We start from the raw sequence: 16,092 nt of genomic DNA, 5'->3' as shown, positions 1-16,092 counted from the left end.
AAGTCTCCTGCAATTCCACCTTAATGTTTGCTTCTAGAGATCTTTTTTTTTTTTTTTAAGATTTTATTTATTTATTCATGAGCAACACAAAGAGAGAGACCGAGAGAGAGAGAGAGAGAGGCAGAGACACAGGCAGAGGGAGAAGCAGGCTCCATGCAGGGAGCCTGATGTGGGACTTGATCCCCGGCCTCCAGGATCACGCCCCGGGCTGCAGGCGGTGCCAAACCGCTGCACCACCGGGGCTGCCCCGTTCTAGAGATCTTAAATTGTGACAACGACTAACCTCTTTGGTTTTCTCATTTTTAAAGTAGGAGCCCCACTTTTGATATCATAAAGTTAATGTTGAAAATTAGACAATATTCTCCCCAGTACAGGTCTTGGCACTCTTATAAACATTTTTTGTTGAAGTACATGCAAAAAAAAATGCACCAATCATCAGCGTACAGTGTGTTGAGAAGTGAAAAATGGAACACTTCCAGCACCTCAAAAGCATCCCCTCATGCCCCATCTCAACCATTATGCCCTCACTCCTCTGCAAAAGTAACCACTATCCTGTAGTGATTTCTAACACTACAGATTAATTTGCCTGTTTTGGAACTCCATTTAAGTGAAATCATACAGTATACTTTTAATGTTTTTAATGTCTAGATTCTTACCTGGAATCTTATATTTATTTTGGGGGGGGGGGCAGGTGTTGAAGTGCATGTTGTTGTTGGTAGTTCATTCTTTTTGAATTGCAGGGCTTGACTTGTGAATATCCCACAACTTATCCTTTCAACCCTAAATGGACATTTGGGTTATTCCCAGTTTTTGGCAACTATGAATAATGCTGCTATGAACAGTCTTATAGGTCTTTTTGCAAACATATTTTTGAGGTGTACATCTAAGACTGGAAATACTGGGTTCTGAGATGTGTCTGTCCAGCTTTAGTTTTTCAAAGTGATTGTACCAATGTACACTCCTACCAACAGTATAGGAGTTCCATTGTTGCACATCCTCATCAACAGTTCATATTGTCCTCTATTTTCACTTTAGTCATTTTGGTGCTATGTATAATAGTATTGTACTGTGATCTTATTTCATAGTGGCATTATTGTTTCAATTTGTTTCTCTGGTAACAAATTAATTTGAATACCTTTACAATGTCTATTGACGTCTTGGATGTTCTTTTTCTGTTTAGCTTTATTCGATAATATTTAAAATACCATAAAATGTAGTCATTTTAAGTGTGCAGATAAATGACTTTCAGTAAGTTTACAGTTGTACGGCTATCACCAGTGTCTCATCTTATTTTTTAAAAGATTTATTTATTTGAGAGAGAGAGAGAGAGAGAGAGAGAGAGAGCAGGGGGCAGGGCAGAGGGAGAAGGAGAGAGGTCTCCAGCAAACTCCACTGAGTGTGGAGTCTGAGGTAGGGCTCCATCTCACATCAAGATCAGGACCTGAGCCAAAACCAAGAGTCTGACACTCAATTGACTGAGCCACCCAGATGCCCCCAGCCTTATTTTAGAACATTCCCATCATCTCAAAAAGAAATATCATGCTCAGTAACAGTTACTCTCCCTTCTCAACCCCTGCCCCTAAGTCTACTTCTGTCTCTATATTTACCTTTTCTGACATTTCATATAATCATTACAGTATGGGATCTTTTGTGACTAGTTTCCTTTACCTAACATGTTTTTGAGGTTTATTTGCATTGTAGCATTTATCAGTGTGTTGTTCCTTTTCATTGAATAGTATTTCATTGCATGGTTATTAATACATATTATCCCTTTACCAGCTGGTGGGTAACTTCCACTTTTTGACTCTGGGCATTTGCATACAAATCTTTATGTGAACATATTTTCTCTCAGGTAGATACCTAGATGTAGAATTGCTGGGTCATATGGTAAATCTATGTTTACTACTTTTAAGAACTGCCAAACCATTTGCCAAACATTTTCCAAATGTGCTAATTTACATCCCTACTAGCAATGTGTAAATGTCTTGGCTTCTCTACAATCTCACTAGAGTTTGTGTTTGTCCTTTTAATTTTAGCCATTTTGGTGGGTGTGTAAAAGTACTGCATTGTTTTAATTTGTATTCCTCTGATCACCAAGGAAGTTGAATATATTTCCATATATTTATTGACTACTTGAATGTTACTTTTTGTGGAGTGCTTGTTCAAAATATTTTGCCCATTTTTCTATTGAGTTGTCTGCCTTTTTTGTTTTTAAAGATCTTTTTTTTTTTTGTTTTTAAGTAATTGCTACACCCAATGTGGGGCTCGAATTTCCAAACCTGAGATCAAGAGTTGCACACTCTATCAACTCAGCCAGCCAGTCCCTCCTCCATTTTGTGGCTCATCCTTTCCTTCTTGTAAAGGTGTCCTTAGATAAAAGAGTATCTTAATTAAGTCCATATTTTTAAAAAAGATTTTATTTATTCATGAGAGAGAGAGAGAGAGAGAGAGAGAGAGAGAGAGAAGCAGACATAGGCAGAGGGAGAAGCAGGCTCCCTGAAGGGAGCCTGATGTGGGACTTGACCCTGGGACTCTAGGATCATGCCCTGAGCAGAAGGCAGACACGTAACCACTGAGCAACCCAGGTGTCCCAATTAAGTCCATTTTATCACCTTTTTCTTTTATGGTCAAGGTCTTAATGTTCTGTTTGGAAAATCTTTGCTTATCCCAGTTTGTGAAGATAGTATGTTTTATTTTACAAGCATTATAGTTTTATATACCTTAAATTATTTACAATATTTGGTATTTTCATTGTGTAAGGTAGATTCAAGATTTCCTTTACCTTGTTGTTTTCAGTAAAATTTCAATATAATTAATTGAAAAATCTATTCTTTGTTTCACTCCAGGGCAATATATCTGTCAAAAATAAGGTAAGTGTGGGTCTGTTTCTGGACTCATTGTCTCTCTTCATGCCAATGTTGCCCCATCTTAACTGCTAGAGCAGCTTCATCATCTCTTGAAATCTGGTAGCTTAAGACTTCCAGGCTTGTTTTTCCTTCTTTGAGACTGTCTTGTGTATTCCTTTTAATTTAATTTTTTTAAAATTTTTATTTATTTATGATAGTCACAGAGAGAGAGAGAGAGAGAGAGAGACAGAGACACAGGCGGAGGGAGAAGCAGGCTCCATGCACCGGGAGCCCGATGTGGGATTCGATCCCGGGTCTCCAGGATCGCGCCCTTGGCCAAAGGGAGGCGCCAAACCGCTGCGCCACCCAGGGATCCCTGTCTTGTGTATTCCTGACCCATTGCATTTTATGTAATTTTAGAATCAAGTTGTCAATTTCCATAAAAGTATCTGCTGGGATCATACAATCTTTAAATCAACTGGCAGCTTTACAGTATCTAACCTAATTCGTCAGCATGGCATCATCTGCCATTTATTTAGGTCTTCTTTAATTTCAGTGATGTTTTATTAACTTTAAGATACAGTTCTTACATTTTTTATATTTCTGTATTGTAAATGGAAACCTTCTAAAATTTCATTCTCTATTACAAGTATATGTATATATCATGTTGAGAGTGCACCCAGATGTTTTTCCAGATTCACTTATGATTTCTAAGTTTATATCTAAATGGTATTTTTATTCCTTTCCAAACCTTTTAATCTTTTATTTTTTATATTTCTTAGTTTACTAGGTTCATTGAAGTGACTAGAATCTCTAGTACAATGAATAACAAGTGGTAAGAGTGAGAATATTTGACTCATTCCTGATGTCAACGTAACCATCTTAAAAAAATGTTTCTTGCTTTCTCCTAAGATCTATTAGGAACAGTCTGAAATTTCTCAGTAAAATCTAACATGATTCCTTCTGCTAAGGTTGGTATGGGACTTTCAATACAAGATACTGGGTATTTCTGTAATGAAACAGCTTATAAGAAACTTGAAAAAAAGCAGAATTTAAAAAGCCCCGTGGTAAGTCTACCAATGTATGATTATACATACTGAAAATACAATTAAAGAATAAAGATGCACTCTTTAGGCCCTTAAGTGAGATTCTTGGTGAAAAATAAAGGAGCCAACTTCTTTTTATGAACATGATCTCACTTAATCCTCCTAACAGCCGGGTGAAGCGGCCATAATTTCCAATCAACAGATAAGGAGACGGAGGCCTAGGCAGTGGTAAACTGAGTGTTAAGTGCTATGGTTCAGCTGGTGACTGAGTGTTACATGGACATATATAATCTTTATGTGCTGTAGAAATTCTGAAGACCAGAAAATAGTCTGGCTTAAGCAAATGAGAGCTGTCATGTAAAAGTTCTAGCTTGAACTGAGTGCACTGAGTGAAGTAAAAGGTTTACATTTTTGGTGATAAACCAGAATTTTGGGGCGGGGGGTAGCGTATGAGTCAAGCACAAAAGCTGGAATAATCATGGCTTCTATGTTCTAGGGTGCTTGGTGGAATTGTGGGAAAGGATAGACATGAGGCTTAGCCAAAAAGAAAAAAGTAGTTTGATGAAAATATTTTCCCTCACAAGACCTTGTGGATTTACTTATCCTAGTTTTTCTTTCCCAAATTACTATGCCTCCTTCCACATTATGTATACATTAGCTATAATCAGTTAATATTTATTGAATGCCTACTATGTGTATGGTACAGTATAGCTGAACTGTTTATGTTTATTCATACTGTTTGTTATGTAGCAGTGGTTCATGCTTTTATTTTTTTTAAATAAATTTATTTTTTATTGGTGTTCAATTTGCCAACATACAGAATAACACCCAGTGCTCATCCTGTCAAGTGCCCCCCCTCAGTGCCCGTCACCCATTTACCCCCACCCCCCGCCCTCCTCCCCTTCGGTTCATGCTTTTAAACTTTTACATCAAAAAACCCCAAATGTAGGCATGCACATAACCAGAGTCCTTAAGGTTTGTCACCCAAAATGCATGCTCCTCCCACACCCCTCACCTCAAAAACAACTTTTCCTTCTTTTAGCAGATTATTTTACTTACCCTGTCACTAAATAAGCTATTTCTTGACTTTTAATTTTTAGGTATTATCCACTTAATTTCTACTGTGGAAAATGACAATCTAGATTAATTTTTCTACCTACTTCCACAACACCATGTCCTCCTCTCCCACTACAACTATGCTGCAATTTTTATTAGGTTAATATTCACGGTTAACAAGGTTATGCCCCTGGTCACAGTTGGCTTTTTCTTCTCTATACACCATTTTGCCTTCCTGGAGTTAATAACTGCCAGTTTTTTGTTTGATTTCAGATTTAGATAAGGAACAATACCATCTCTGATTGAACCCTGGGATATGGAGAAACATCCCCTCCACCCCGCCTCTGATTGCCACTGAGGCAGTAGATCTAAATGGGCTCAGATTTATCTCATATTCTTTCGGCTTTCTACCCTAAGGCTTCCTCTGACACTTAAGGAGCCTATTTGGACAAGTGCCTGTAGCAATCTGGTACACTTCAGGAGGTAATGCCCCGGCAGCAACTTAATCATGAGGAGGGAAAATCCGTAGATACAGGCTCCAACCACTGGTCTTTCAGGAGGCAATTGTGGGAACTATCACACAGCTTCTTAGAATCAAGCTGCCATTGTCTACATGGCAAGGACCTCAATAATGAACCCCTAGATCAACTTTTCCCACTTCTCCATCTCAGTATTGGAAGAGATAAGTCCCTCATGCCTATTTTTGGGGGTCTCTAAAGGAAATGATCTTACCCTTGTTCTTTTCTTAGTTTGTTTTAGGAGAAACCTCTTACTCTTTGCTAGTTGTTTAACTCTTAAGGTACTGAGATGCATCAGGGATTTTATGTTTAATCTTTCTGAAACAGTCTCTCCAGGAGCTTTTATTTTTTAAAAAATTTTATTTGAGAGCGAGTGAGTGAGAGAGAGCATGAGCACACCAGCAGAGGGAAGGGTGGAGGGAGAAGGAGAAGCAGACTCCTCACTGAGCAGGGAGCCTGACTCCGGGCTCCATCCCAGGGCCCCTGGGATCCTGATCTGAGCCGAAGGCAGAAATTTAACTATTGAGCCACTCAGGTGCCTCTCTCTCCAGGAGCTACTAATGTGCTTCAGTTAGCTTCTCTATGCCTGGTGCACTGTCATCCTTACATCCCATTGTCATCAACCGGGGATTTCCTTCATCTCCCTTCTGTGGAATCCCATTTTCTGCATCTTATGTCTTCATTCATGCCCTTATTTTTATGAAGCGACATCCTCTTATAGCTTCCTGAGAAAGGCTATATGAGGTAGTTTCTTTTAGAGCTTGTACCACTAAAAATATCTTCATTTTTAACCATTAGGTTTGATTAATAGTTTATTCGGATCCAGAATTTTAGGTTGGAGATTTCTTTCTGAATTCTGAAGGCACTGCTTCTGTTGAAATTTGATCCTGCTTCTTATTCCTTGGTATATAACTTGAGCTTTTTCTTTGGAAACACAGCAAATATTCTCTTTGACTCCAGTGTCTCTGAAACTTTACAGTGATGTGCTTTGGTATAGGTTTTTAAAATCTACTGTATCTTTTCAATCTAGAATCTGAAGTTCTTTAGTACTGGAAAAATTTCTTGAAATACTCCACTGTTTTTTCTTTGTTGTTTCTTTTTGGAGAGACTGGATAATGGGCCTCCTGCATTATTAATCTTCTTAATGTTTCCATTTCCTTTTATTTTCTGAGAAACTTCAACTTTTTAATGTTTCAAGTTTTTAAAAAATTTTTTAAAATTTTTATTTATTTACGATAGTCACACAGAGAGAGAGAGAGAGAGAGAGAGAGAGAGAGAGAGGGGCAGAGACATAGGCAGAGGGAGAAGCAGGCTCCATGTACTGGGAGCCCGATGTGGGACTTGATCCCGGGTCTCCAGGATCGCGCCCTGGGCCAAAGGCAGGCGCCAAACCGCTGCGCCACCCAGGGATCCCCATGTTTCAAGTTTTTATTGAAATTCTAGTTAGTTAACACAGTGTAATACTGGTTTCAGGAGTAGAATTTAATGATTCATCACTCGTATATAACACCCAGTGCTCATCACAGAAACTTCTTCAGCTTTATATTCTAAACCTTCTATTCATTTATCCGGCTGTGCTATCATACTATTTTCTAAGAGCTTTTTATTTTTCGTAAGCTCCTTTTTTCATATCCTACTCTTGGTTCATAGTTGCACCATCTTCCAGAATATATTTTTTTCTTTGACATTGTCCTGGATAGTCTGTTGCCTCTAAGAGCTTTTATCCCCCCAAACTGTTTCTTCCTTGTATGTGACAGGTTTTCCTCAGATATTTTATAAGTCTTGGTTGTTTTATCATTATTAATAGCACAGGACCATAAGACTAACTATGAGCTCTGGATGCATGGAGTGGTGGGCACATTAACTATGATTTTAATGTCACTTGAACTGGCTAGACTGCACCGAGAAGACTTCGAATATTGTTGCGATAGAAAAGTCTGGCTGCCAGGATTCCTGGAGAGAAGGAGGACATTGGTCTTTGTATCTAGTATGTAAATATTTCATTTTGAGTATGGTCCCCTGCCATCTCGTGTCTTTCAATTCAGAGGCCCCCTTTACCATGCCCAAAGTAAACAAGCACACACTTACTGAAATCATATCAAATGTGCATTTTTACAGAAAATTTACTTTATATTTTATTTGCATAACATTTTATTGTTTGCATATTGCATAGTGAAAAGAACAGAGTCACAAGACTCATGGTCTGGCTCAACCACCAACTTGCTGTGTGAATGGGGTAAATCTCTTAACGTGGCTAAAACCTTATTTCCTCATCTGCAAAATGGAGATGATAATACTACCTATTTTACAGAATTGCTAAAGACTGAATGAGATCATTACATTGTTTTCCTCTCAAGTAACTGCTGAAAAGAATTTATACTTTGTTATTGCTAACTCCTTGTTCATCATCTCCATGCTAACTGTTCTCAGTAAATACATTAAGACAACAGGTACCAATGTGACGTTTTAATTTTGAATACTAACAATAGCAAAAGAGAAGCAAAATCAAAAATGGCCCTATCCTTTTTTATTTTTAGAATACTGGTTTTTATAATACTTATTTATACTATCTCATCAGGAATTCAATTTCATTTAAAGATTTTTTTTCTTAAACCTACTGAAAACAAATACCTACATATGTGAAAAAAACAAGATTACACATGTAGCTGCTTTACAATTTCCCCTCTGGTATAGTAGAAGTAAAATACATATCACGGGCAGTTAAATACATCCCGCCCTACATTAGGGATGATAATATATGTGAATATTAATTTATTATGCATGATCCCTAATGTAAAAAAAAAATCACAGGTATATTATACTGCTTGTCAAGAATACATACACATGGTAGTCATATCTAGACATACATACCCCCTAACAATATTTCCAACCATTATCAATATCTTCTGTATGATCCCCTACAACTATTATAATTGAAAACACAAAACTCCCTTTTAAGGCAATTCTGGATGATACTGTATTATAAAATATTTGTGTTAAGCAAAACTGCATGTATGTCCTGAACCCAGACATACTGCCTCTAACCTCTTAAAGTACTACTCTTAAAACGTAAACAAAATTTTTATACATTATAAAAAAATTTAAGCTGCTCTGAAACCTTCCTCTGCTAAAAGTTACATACATTACACCACTCCAGCAAGAGATTAATAAATAAGGATTAAATATTCTATTTTACAAAAACATACAGAATGGCCAATGTAAAAGCGAAAGGCTTATCTGATAATTTCTTTATCAAATTATGTTCATTAAGAAGGAATAAAACATGGTATAAAATAAGAAAACTGTCACTAAATTTATCTCTCTGAAGATAATCATGAGTTATCTAAAAATATCATGGCACCCTTGTTACAAACATTATTTTTTTAAAAGACTGTGTTTCCTGGAACTAGAGGACTATTTGTCTCATAGCTTTTATTAAGCAAACTTGATATAACCACCACACAGTGGCAAGAGATAGAATAGCTGTTTCCAGCTACAGAAAATACTGAATCTACCTTAAAGTACAGATCATTTGAGATATAACTCATAAAAGTTAAAGTAAATCATAGTGTAGTTTGTACTGAACTTAAGATGTTTTTGCTTTCAATGGAGTATAGTCATTTTCCTGTATTTGAGATCAGTTTTTGTTGTTTAGTAACTATTTTCATGTCCAGCCAAGATGTAAAGATTGCTGTGTGCAGTAGGATTTTCTGTTGGCCTACTTTCCAAAACGACAACCCTGCAATTAAATCAAAACAAAAGGCTTGTTTAACGGTAAAAACAGAGATTGTATGCTTCATTCAAATACTAATATCAAACCAGGAAAGAGTATCATTGTTCATATTCTCATAAAGATCACAAGTGCACTGTTAAATTTAGCTTTCCACTTTATAGCTTAAAAACAAAACAATAATGAATTGTTTTGAATTTGAATTTATGAATATACAATACTGAAAACATTTCAGGATAGTCTCATTATCTACTCCAACTAAAACCAAAGTTTACTTATATATGCCAACAAATGGTATAAAGAAAGCTTTAGAATACAACTGGCTCTAGATCATGAGGGTTAGGGGTGCTGACCTACCCACCCCCCCAGAGTTGAAAATCTATGTCTAACTTTTACCTCCCCGCAGATTTAACTATTAATAGCCCATTGCTGACTGGAAGCCTTACAGATAACATCAACAGTTGATTAACACATATTTTGTATGTTTTATGCACTTATATACTGTATTCTTACAGTAAAGCAAGTTGGAGAAAAAAGTTAAGAAAATCATAAGAGAAAATACATACATTTACAGTACTGTATGGTATTTATTGAAAAAAAAATCTGCATTTAAGTGGACCTCTGCAGTTCAAACCTGTGCTGTTCAAGGTATATCAATGATATACACTAGCAAGAAGAGGGTGAAATAAGAGCTTAGAGAATAAAACAGGATTCTAAGAGACACCCATCCAAACACTGATTCTGTGACCAGCCTGAACTGAAGACCAGAGGTTCTCTGTCCTTGCCTCACAACTGATGCTTACTATAATTCTGCTGCAGTAACAACTTTTGGTGGGAAAATAGGAAGGGGGGTGTATTTTATTAGTTGTAGAGGTAGACAATACAGACTTTGGAGAACAAAGGCTAGTAAATTTTTTTCCTAAGATGGCACAGTTTAGGAATTTGTCTTTCAAATTTGTCTCTGTGTCTTTGATCACAGAGATCACAAAATTCCTAATTTAGACTTCAGAAATGGAGTCAAAGGTTTTCTTATATAAAAGCAAATGTCAGGAGGTGCATATTCTTTTGGGTTTATGTAGTGATAGTTAATAGAAGGTAACAAACTAGAAACAAATGATGAAAAAGAAGAGACTTGAAATATGTCATGGTACTAGGGATATAAACACTTGTATTAACACATTTTGTTTTGGTTGACTAGATCTCTAGAGTCATTCACTCATGCTGGTGAAAAGACTACACGGAGATTTCTTTAAGTTGCTGAGCCTTCTAAGAATTTTGTTTGAAACAGTTACAGGGCGATAATATAATTAAGAACACAACTACTGCGCTCCTTTGGTAATGAAATTAAAACAACTAAACTCTTACCTGTCTGATCCCAATAAGCGGAACACTCTTGTTTCATCTGAGATCTCCTGGGTAACCTATGAAAGAAAATACTTGTAGTCATACCTTTGTCCCCAATCATAATTTAAAAACCATTTAGAGCAATTATTAAACACAAGGATAATTTTTGATAGGCTCAATTCCTGAAATGAAATGAATTTTGGTAAGATTTTTTTGACTGCCTTACTAGAAGAAATAAATCAACATTTATGGAACATCTGGTATGGGTCAAGTACTTTCCTTAGAAGAACTCTTTATGATATATAATTCCCATATTATTGAATAATACTAAAGCTCAGAGAAGTTGAATAACTTGCTTAAGATTCTATCACTGGTAGACCCAGGATTTGAATAGAGTCTTGCTAAACTGTAGAGCTCCTACTCTTCCCTTTGCATCAGTGCAGATGCTTGAGGTAACACTCCAGAGCCCACCTGAATTCCACAAAACTGTGCTAGGCACTCCCACGTGCCAGGGTCTTACATCAGTATCTGTGCTGTTCCTCGGCTGTTTTCTCCAAAGCTATAGAAGGTACATAAACTCATGCGCAGGTACTATTCCACAGTGTGTGGAATTTATACCCCTGGGAATAATGCTTAATCAAAAGAGACATCAGTTGGTGTATAATTGCACCAGCCTCCCCACCACCAAATGAGTCTACTTAGAAGTGTGCTCTATCTCCTTCCTCAGTTGTCCCTTTAGGGTTAAGCCCTGGTGCCCACCGTAGGAACCTGTTTATTAATATGCTCTTTACTGGTTTTTTGTCCCTCTCTATCTTATGTTCCTCACTTCATTACTTGTTTTCTGGGATCTACTCCCAGCCTGCACTTGATTCCTTGTCTTTGGGTCAGCTTTTGGAGGAATCCAAACTACAGCAGTGTGTCTATAAAATAAGTATGAAAATAGCCTGTTTTCAATGAATTTGCAGTCTAGCTGAGAAGACAGATAAACTTGTAGTAGGAAATTAATTATGTGCTATACTACATGGAGCTGACTTTCAGAGTACTAAATTGAGAAATGTTCCAATCATTATGGTTGAATGGTTGAATATTACTTTATGAATATCACAGCCAGGCCAAAAATGAAAGATGAGAACACAGAAAGAAAGAGGTAAGCAAGGTTAGTTAAAAACAGGAAACAGAATTTGCATGTGAGGTATTGAACAACAAGTATTTTCTATAGATTTCTAATCACAGGAATGACACGCTGAAAATAGGATCGATCTAAGGACAATTAATTTTATGGCAGTTAAGTAGGACTATAGGTTATATTAATGCAGGGACCTGGTGACATTTAGTGACATGAGTAACTAGAAAAACTGACATATCCAAAGACAGCTGATTTATAGCATTTTCTCTTGGAAGCATTCTAATTCAATATTCATATAAGAGGTATAAATAATCAGTCACATATAAGAGCATGGAAAAAACTATAGATAATTCAAATAGAAAACTTGAATAAATCTTTAAAATAAGTCCACAAATGTATGAGATGATGGTATAAAAGAATTACACAGGTATTTACATGAATAGGAAATGTCTACGTTAGTATCATCTTAACTATTAGGATGTATCTGATCAAGGTGGTATTCCAAGTCCCTCTCCTGCGTGAAATGTAGCCTGATTATCTCAGCTAGAAGTGATTTTTGAAGACCCTTCATCCAGACTCTGCCATTTAACTAGCCATTTAACTTTGGCCAAGATACTTAACCACTCTGTACCTGTAAGAAATGGGAATATAATAGTACCTAACCCTACTGGATTATTAACTTCAAGTAAGCTAATATTTGTAAACTGCCTAGAACATAGATATGCTAAAGATTTGATATTATTTATAATTATACTTCATTATGCCTTATAGTGCTATAAAAACAGTATCTTGCATGTCGTTGGTACTCAATAATTATTTACTAAATGAGTTAATTTTCTTAGATTTTCCTTAATACTGTGATCTAATATATATTCATTTAGAATTTTAAATATTAAAAAAAGTATACATTTATAGGTTATGGAAAAGACTTATTAAGTTTAGAAAAGTTTAGTAACCTTGGCAACCACATTTACAAATTAGAGAACTGAAATTGTGCAAACTCATGTTTGACAATTCCTTGTGGTCATTGAGAATCATACAATGAATACAAAACTGAAGGGAAAATACTGGCAATTTTGCTCTATCAGTTCATAGCACTAAAGGCACTAAACAAAGTAATGTGGGTTCAGAAAGAAAATGCATAAATTGAATGTTTCAGCATTTAAAATCTTTTGTGGGAATCATGGGAGGTAATGTGAGAAGCCTTACCTCATCTGATTTGAAGCTTTTACCCTGCATTCCATGTTTCCAGAAAGCCAAAACACTATCTTGAAGGCATACTAAAAAAAGATTAGAGAGAACAGAAACTAAAATAAAGCACAGAGTAATTCTTTATACATTTTCCTTCACTGTTTTTAATAAATACTAATGTAAAGCTCTCCAAGTGCTTGGCGCAAAATTCCACTGTCTAGACCATCAGTTCCCAACATTTTTGTGGCTAAGCCATGCCTAAGCTCAAATAATTTATTGAGGCAGGGTCATGCAAGTTTTCAAAGATATATATAACAGGCATTCATTTAAACAGGGACTAACTTCTGCTGAGCTGGATATCAACATATTAACTTCTCTTTCATATACTATATTTTGTCTTAGGTAAATAAAATAAATAAAACATAATTTTTTTGGATCAAAAACATGGTTATTTAAATATTGTCATATATTTATGAGTAGCTGTTAAGGAAGTGTCTTTTATTTATATTTCCCTACCAGAAAATTTATTTTAAAACCTAAATTATCTTACAATCCGAAATCTAACCACACACTGAATACTTATGACCTGTGAACCAATTCTTATCAGAGGGGCTTCCAGTTATAATACTCACTGCTGCCAAGGCTTCAGCCCTGTGGGTTTCCCCTCCCCCAACTTCTCAGGCCTCTGGAGCCCCCTGGGACTTTGCCCTGGACTTGCAGGCTCCACTTCCCCCATGATGGTTCACAGTTAAGCCTGCCCACCTTCCCAATGACTTTGGATTCAGAAGTAACCATGACTTCAAAGTGTGGCCACCACAAGACATGCTACAACCCCTCCTGCTCCCTATCCATCTCCCATGCTCCCCTGATGTGGCCCGAAGGTCTTGGAAGGAAACCTGTTCCTGCTGTGCCTTGTCCATCTCTATGTTCTGCTTGGTTTCAAGCAATAGGCCTAGACCCACTGAGGCACCATTATGGGTAACTTAGAGGTTCAGAAACAGAGTAGGCAGGCCCCACAATTGTGAGGGAGGAGAGTAAGGTTTCTAGGCCCTTCCTGGTCAGATACTGTAGTCATTGAAGTGCAGACAGTGAGGGAGGGAGGAGAGAACTACGGAGAGAACCCATTTGATTTTTGGAGAGTAAGCCATATGCTCTACGCTGAAAGTGACTGAAGCATTTTGTTTCTTACTAGAATATGGACTCTATAAAAAGTTAATGTAAGAATGGGAAATATAAGTTAGCTCAATAAAAATAAAAGTATTTTACAGTAACAAATCACATGTTTCACTAACTGTGACAAATAAAAAGACCCAGTTACTGGTCTTTTTTTTTACTTTACTTTTATTTTTTTAAAAGTAATTTAAAGGGACTCTTTTTAACCCAGGAAGATCCTTGTGATTATTTCAAAGTTCAGTAGCAAGAAGAGATGGTAGCTTAAGAGGAACAAACTTTTGTCTAACAATTAAAATTCCCTAAAAAAATGAGGCACCCATGAAAAAGTTCAGGTACCAGTATATTTCAGTTAAAATGAAAAGAAACTAAAGACCTATATGTCAGAATTCCTACTGAAAATATTGTATCTTAGAAACTGGTATGCAACATCCAGCACATAAAGGAGTAAAAAAAGAAACTAGTTTCAAAATCCCTTTTGTCCTATCATCTGTAGAATGTTCAGGTTTCCTGCTTCAATAAATTAGATTTTCCAATTGCAAGCAAATTACTTTTATGCAAAATGTTTACTAGAAGGATGAATGTACATTGTGAAAGGGCAAAATTCCAGTTAAGAAACCATTAAAATATTTAATAGATAAAACAAACACTTTCTAAATGATGAAAACCACCTTTTTAAAAGAATATACATTTAATTATAAAATACATGTATTTTTTATGGTCCAAATAAAAACTGTTAACTTGGTTTTAACTTTTTTTCACTTATAGTAGTACAGACATATCATAAATTGTTTTAAAATGTTTCCAACTATGGTGTTTTTTTCATAAGTTCTATCATCCCCGGGGAAAATATTTACTGACATAACCAGTGAGAATGTAAACAATAATAGAATATAGTCATTTTTATCACAAAATCAATGAGTCTTGCACAGAGTAAAATACTCATTGACAAGGAAGCAAATGAAATGGCATCTTAATTTCCAAGTCCTATGGAAAAATAGTTATTTATAAATATAAATGGACCGAGAAGCAATAACCATCAACACACACCAACCAGAACTTTTCATGGCAAAGGATTATAGCATATCTAATACCATTAATCACATCACACAAATACCTTCATGATTTGGAAAAAAAACTGGGAGAAGTACATAATTCACTTCATGCAGCAAAGGGAACAATGAACAGAAATTTTAAAAATGATTTAAGTTTTAAATACCCAGAAAACAACAGAAGATTTATTAAGGTCTAGACCTGTGCTGTCCAATATGATATAGCAACTAGTCACATGTAGCTATTAACACTAAAATTATATTAAAATTAAAAAAATTAAAATGTAGCACTAGCCATGTTTCAAGTACTTAACAGGTGTGGTTAATGACAACTAGATTTAAGAGCACATAGAACATTTCTATATCACTAAAACTTCTATGAGACAGTGGTGGTCTAGACAACCCTAAGTATGGAATGAACAAAAAAATCAAGTATTATAAATACACATTATTAAAAAAAAGAGGCTTAGGCAAAATAGGTGAAGGGGATTAAGAGGTACACACTTCCAGCTATAAAAGAAATAAGTCACAAGGATATAATGTACAATATGGGGAATAGTCAACATCACTGTAGTAACTTTGTATGGTGACAGATGGTAACTAGACTTATTCTGGGGATCACTTCATAGTATATAAAAATATCAAATTACTATGACATATACCACAAATAGGATATTGTATGTCAATTAAATTTTTTTTAAAAAGCAGACTTACCTACAGATTCAATGCGAAAATCAAAACTTAGCTCAGAGGCCAGTTTCTTACTTGATTTTAGTTTTCCTTGTAGATTTACAATTTTTACAAATTCTTAAAAAAAGAAAAAGCAAGTCAAAACGGGAAATGCAAATCTTAATGCAAAACTTAACGTAACTTGATATGTGGATTTTATATGGATACAGAGCAAATATTCTTAATAAAGTTCAACTATTTATCATGATTCAAGTATGGCCACTGAAAAACAGTCATTAGTATGTATAAAACTGTGTTATAAAATATAAAAGTTAGTAAATGGC

General features: G+C 35.8%; 1 protein-coding gene across 4 annotated transcripts in view; it reads right to left on the bottom strand.

Moving 5' to 3' along the window:
- Positions 1-7,575: 7,575 nt before the first annotated feature.
- Positions 7,576-16,092, bottom strand: part of MAP4K5 (mitogen-activated protein kinase kinase kinase kinase 5) — a 108,913-nt gene continuing 100,396 nt past the window's right edge. For all 4 annotated transcript variants that reach the window (XM_041758338.1, XM_041758337.1, XM_041758339.1 and 1 more), the window contains 4 exons: positions 15,794-15,886; positions 12,876-12,946; positions 10,562-10,617; positions 7,576-9,205 (listed from right to left, as the gene is read on the bottom strand). In XM_041758338.1, coding sequence (XP_041614272.1) covers positions 9,118-9,205; positions 10,562-10,617; positions 12,876-12,946; positions 15,794-15,886 — 308 coding nt within the window. In that variant the 3' untranslated portion in view covers positions 7,576-9,117. The remainder of the gene's footprint in view (positions 9,206-10,561; positions 10,618-12,875; positions 12,947-15,793; positions 15,887-16,092) is intronic.

Source organism: Vulpes lagopus, chromosome 6 (assembly GCF_018345385.1).
Source record: "Vulpes lagopus strain Blue_001 chromosome 6, ASM1834538v1, whole genome shotgun sequence".
Classification (NCBI taxonomy): Eukaryota; Metazoa; Chordata; class Mammalia; order Carnivora; family Canidae; genus Vulpes; species Vulpes lagopus.
Note: the sequence above shows the minus strand (reverse complement) of the source record. Positions and strands in the feature narration are given on the sequence as shown.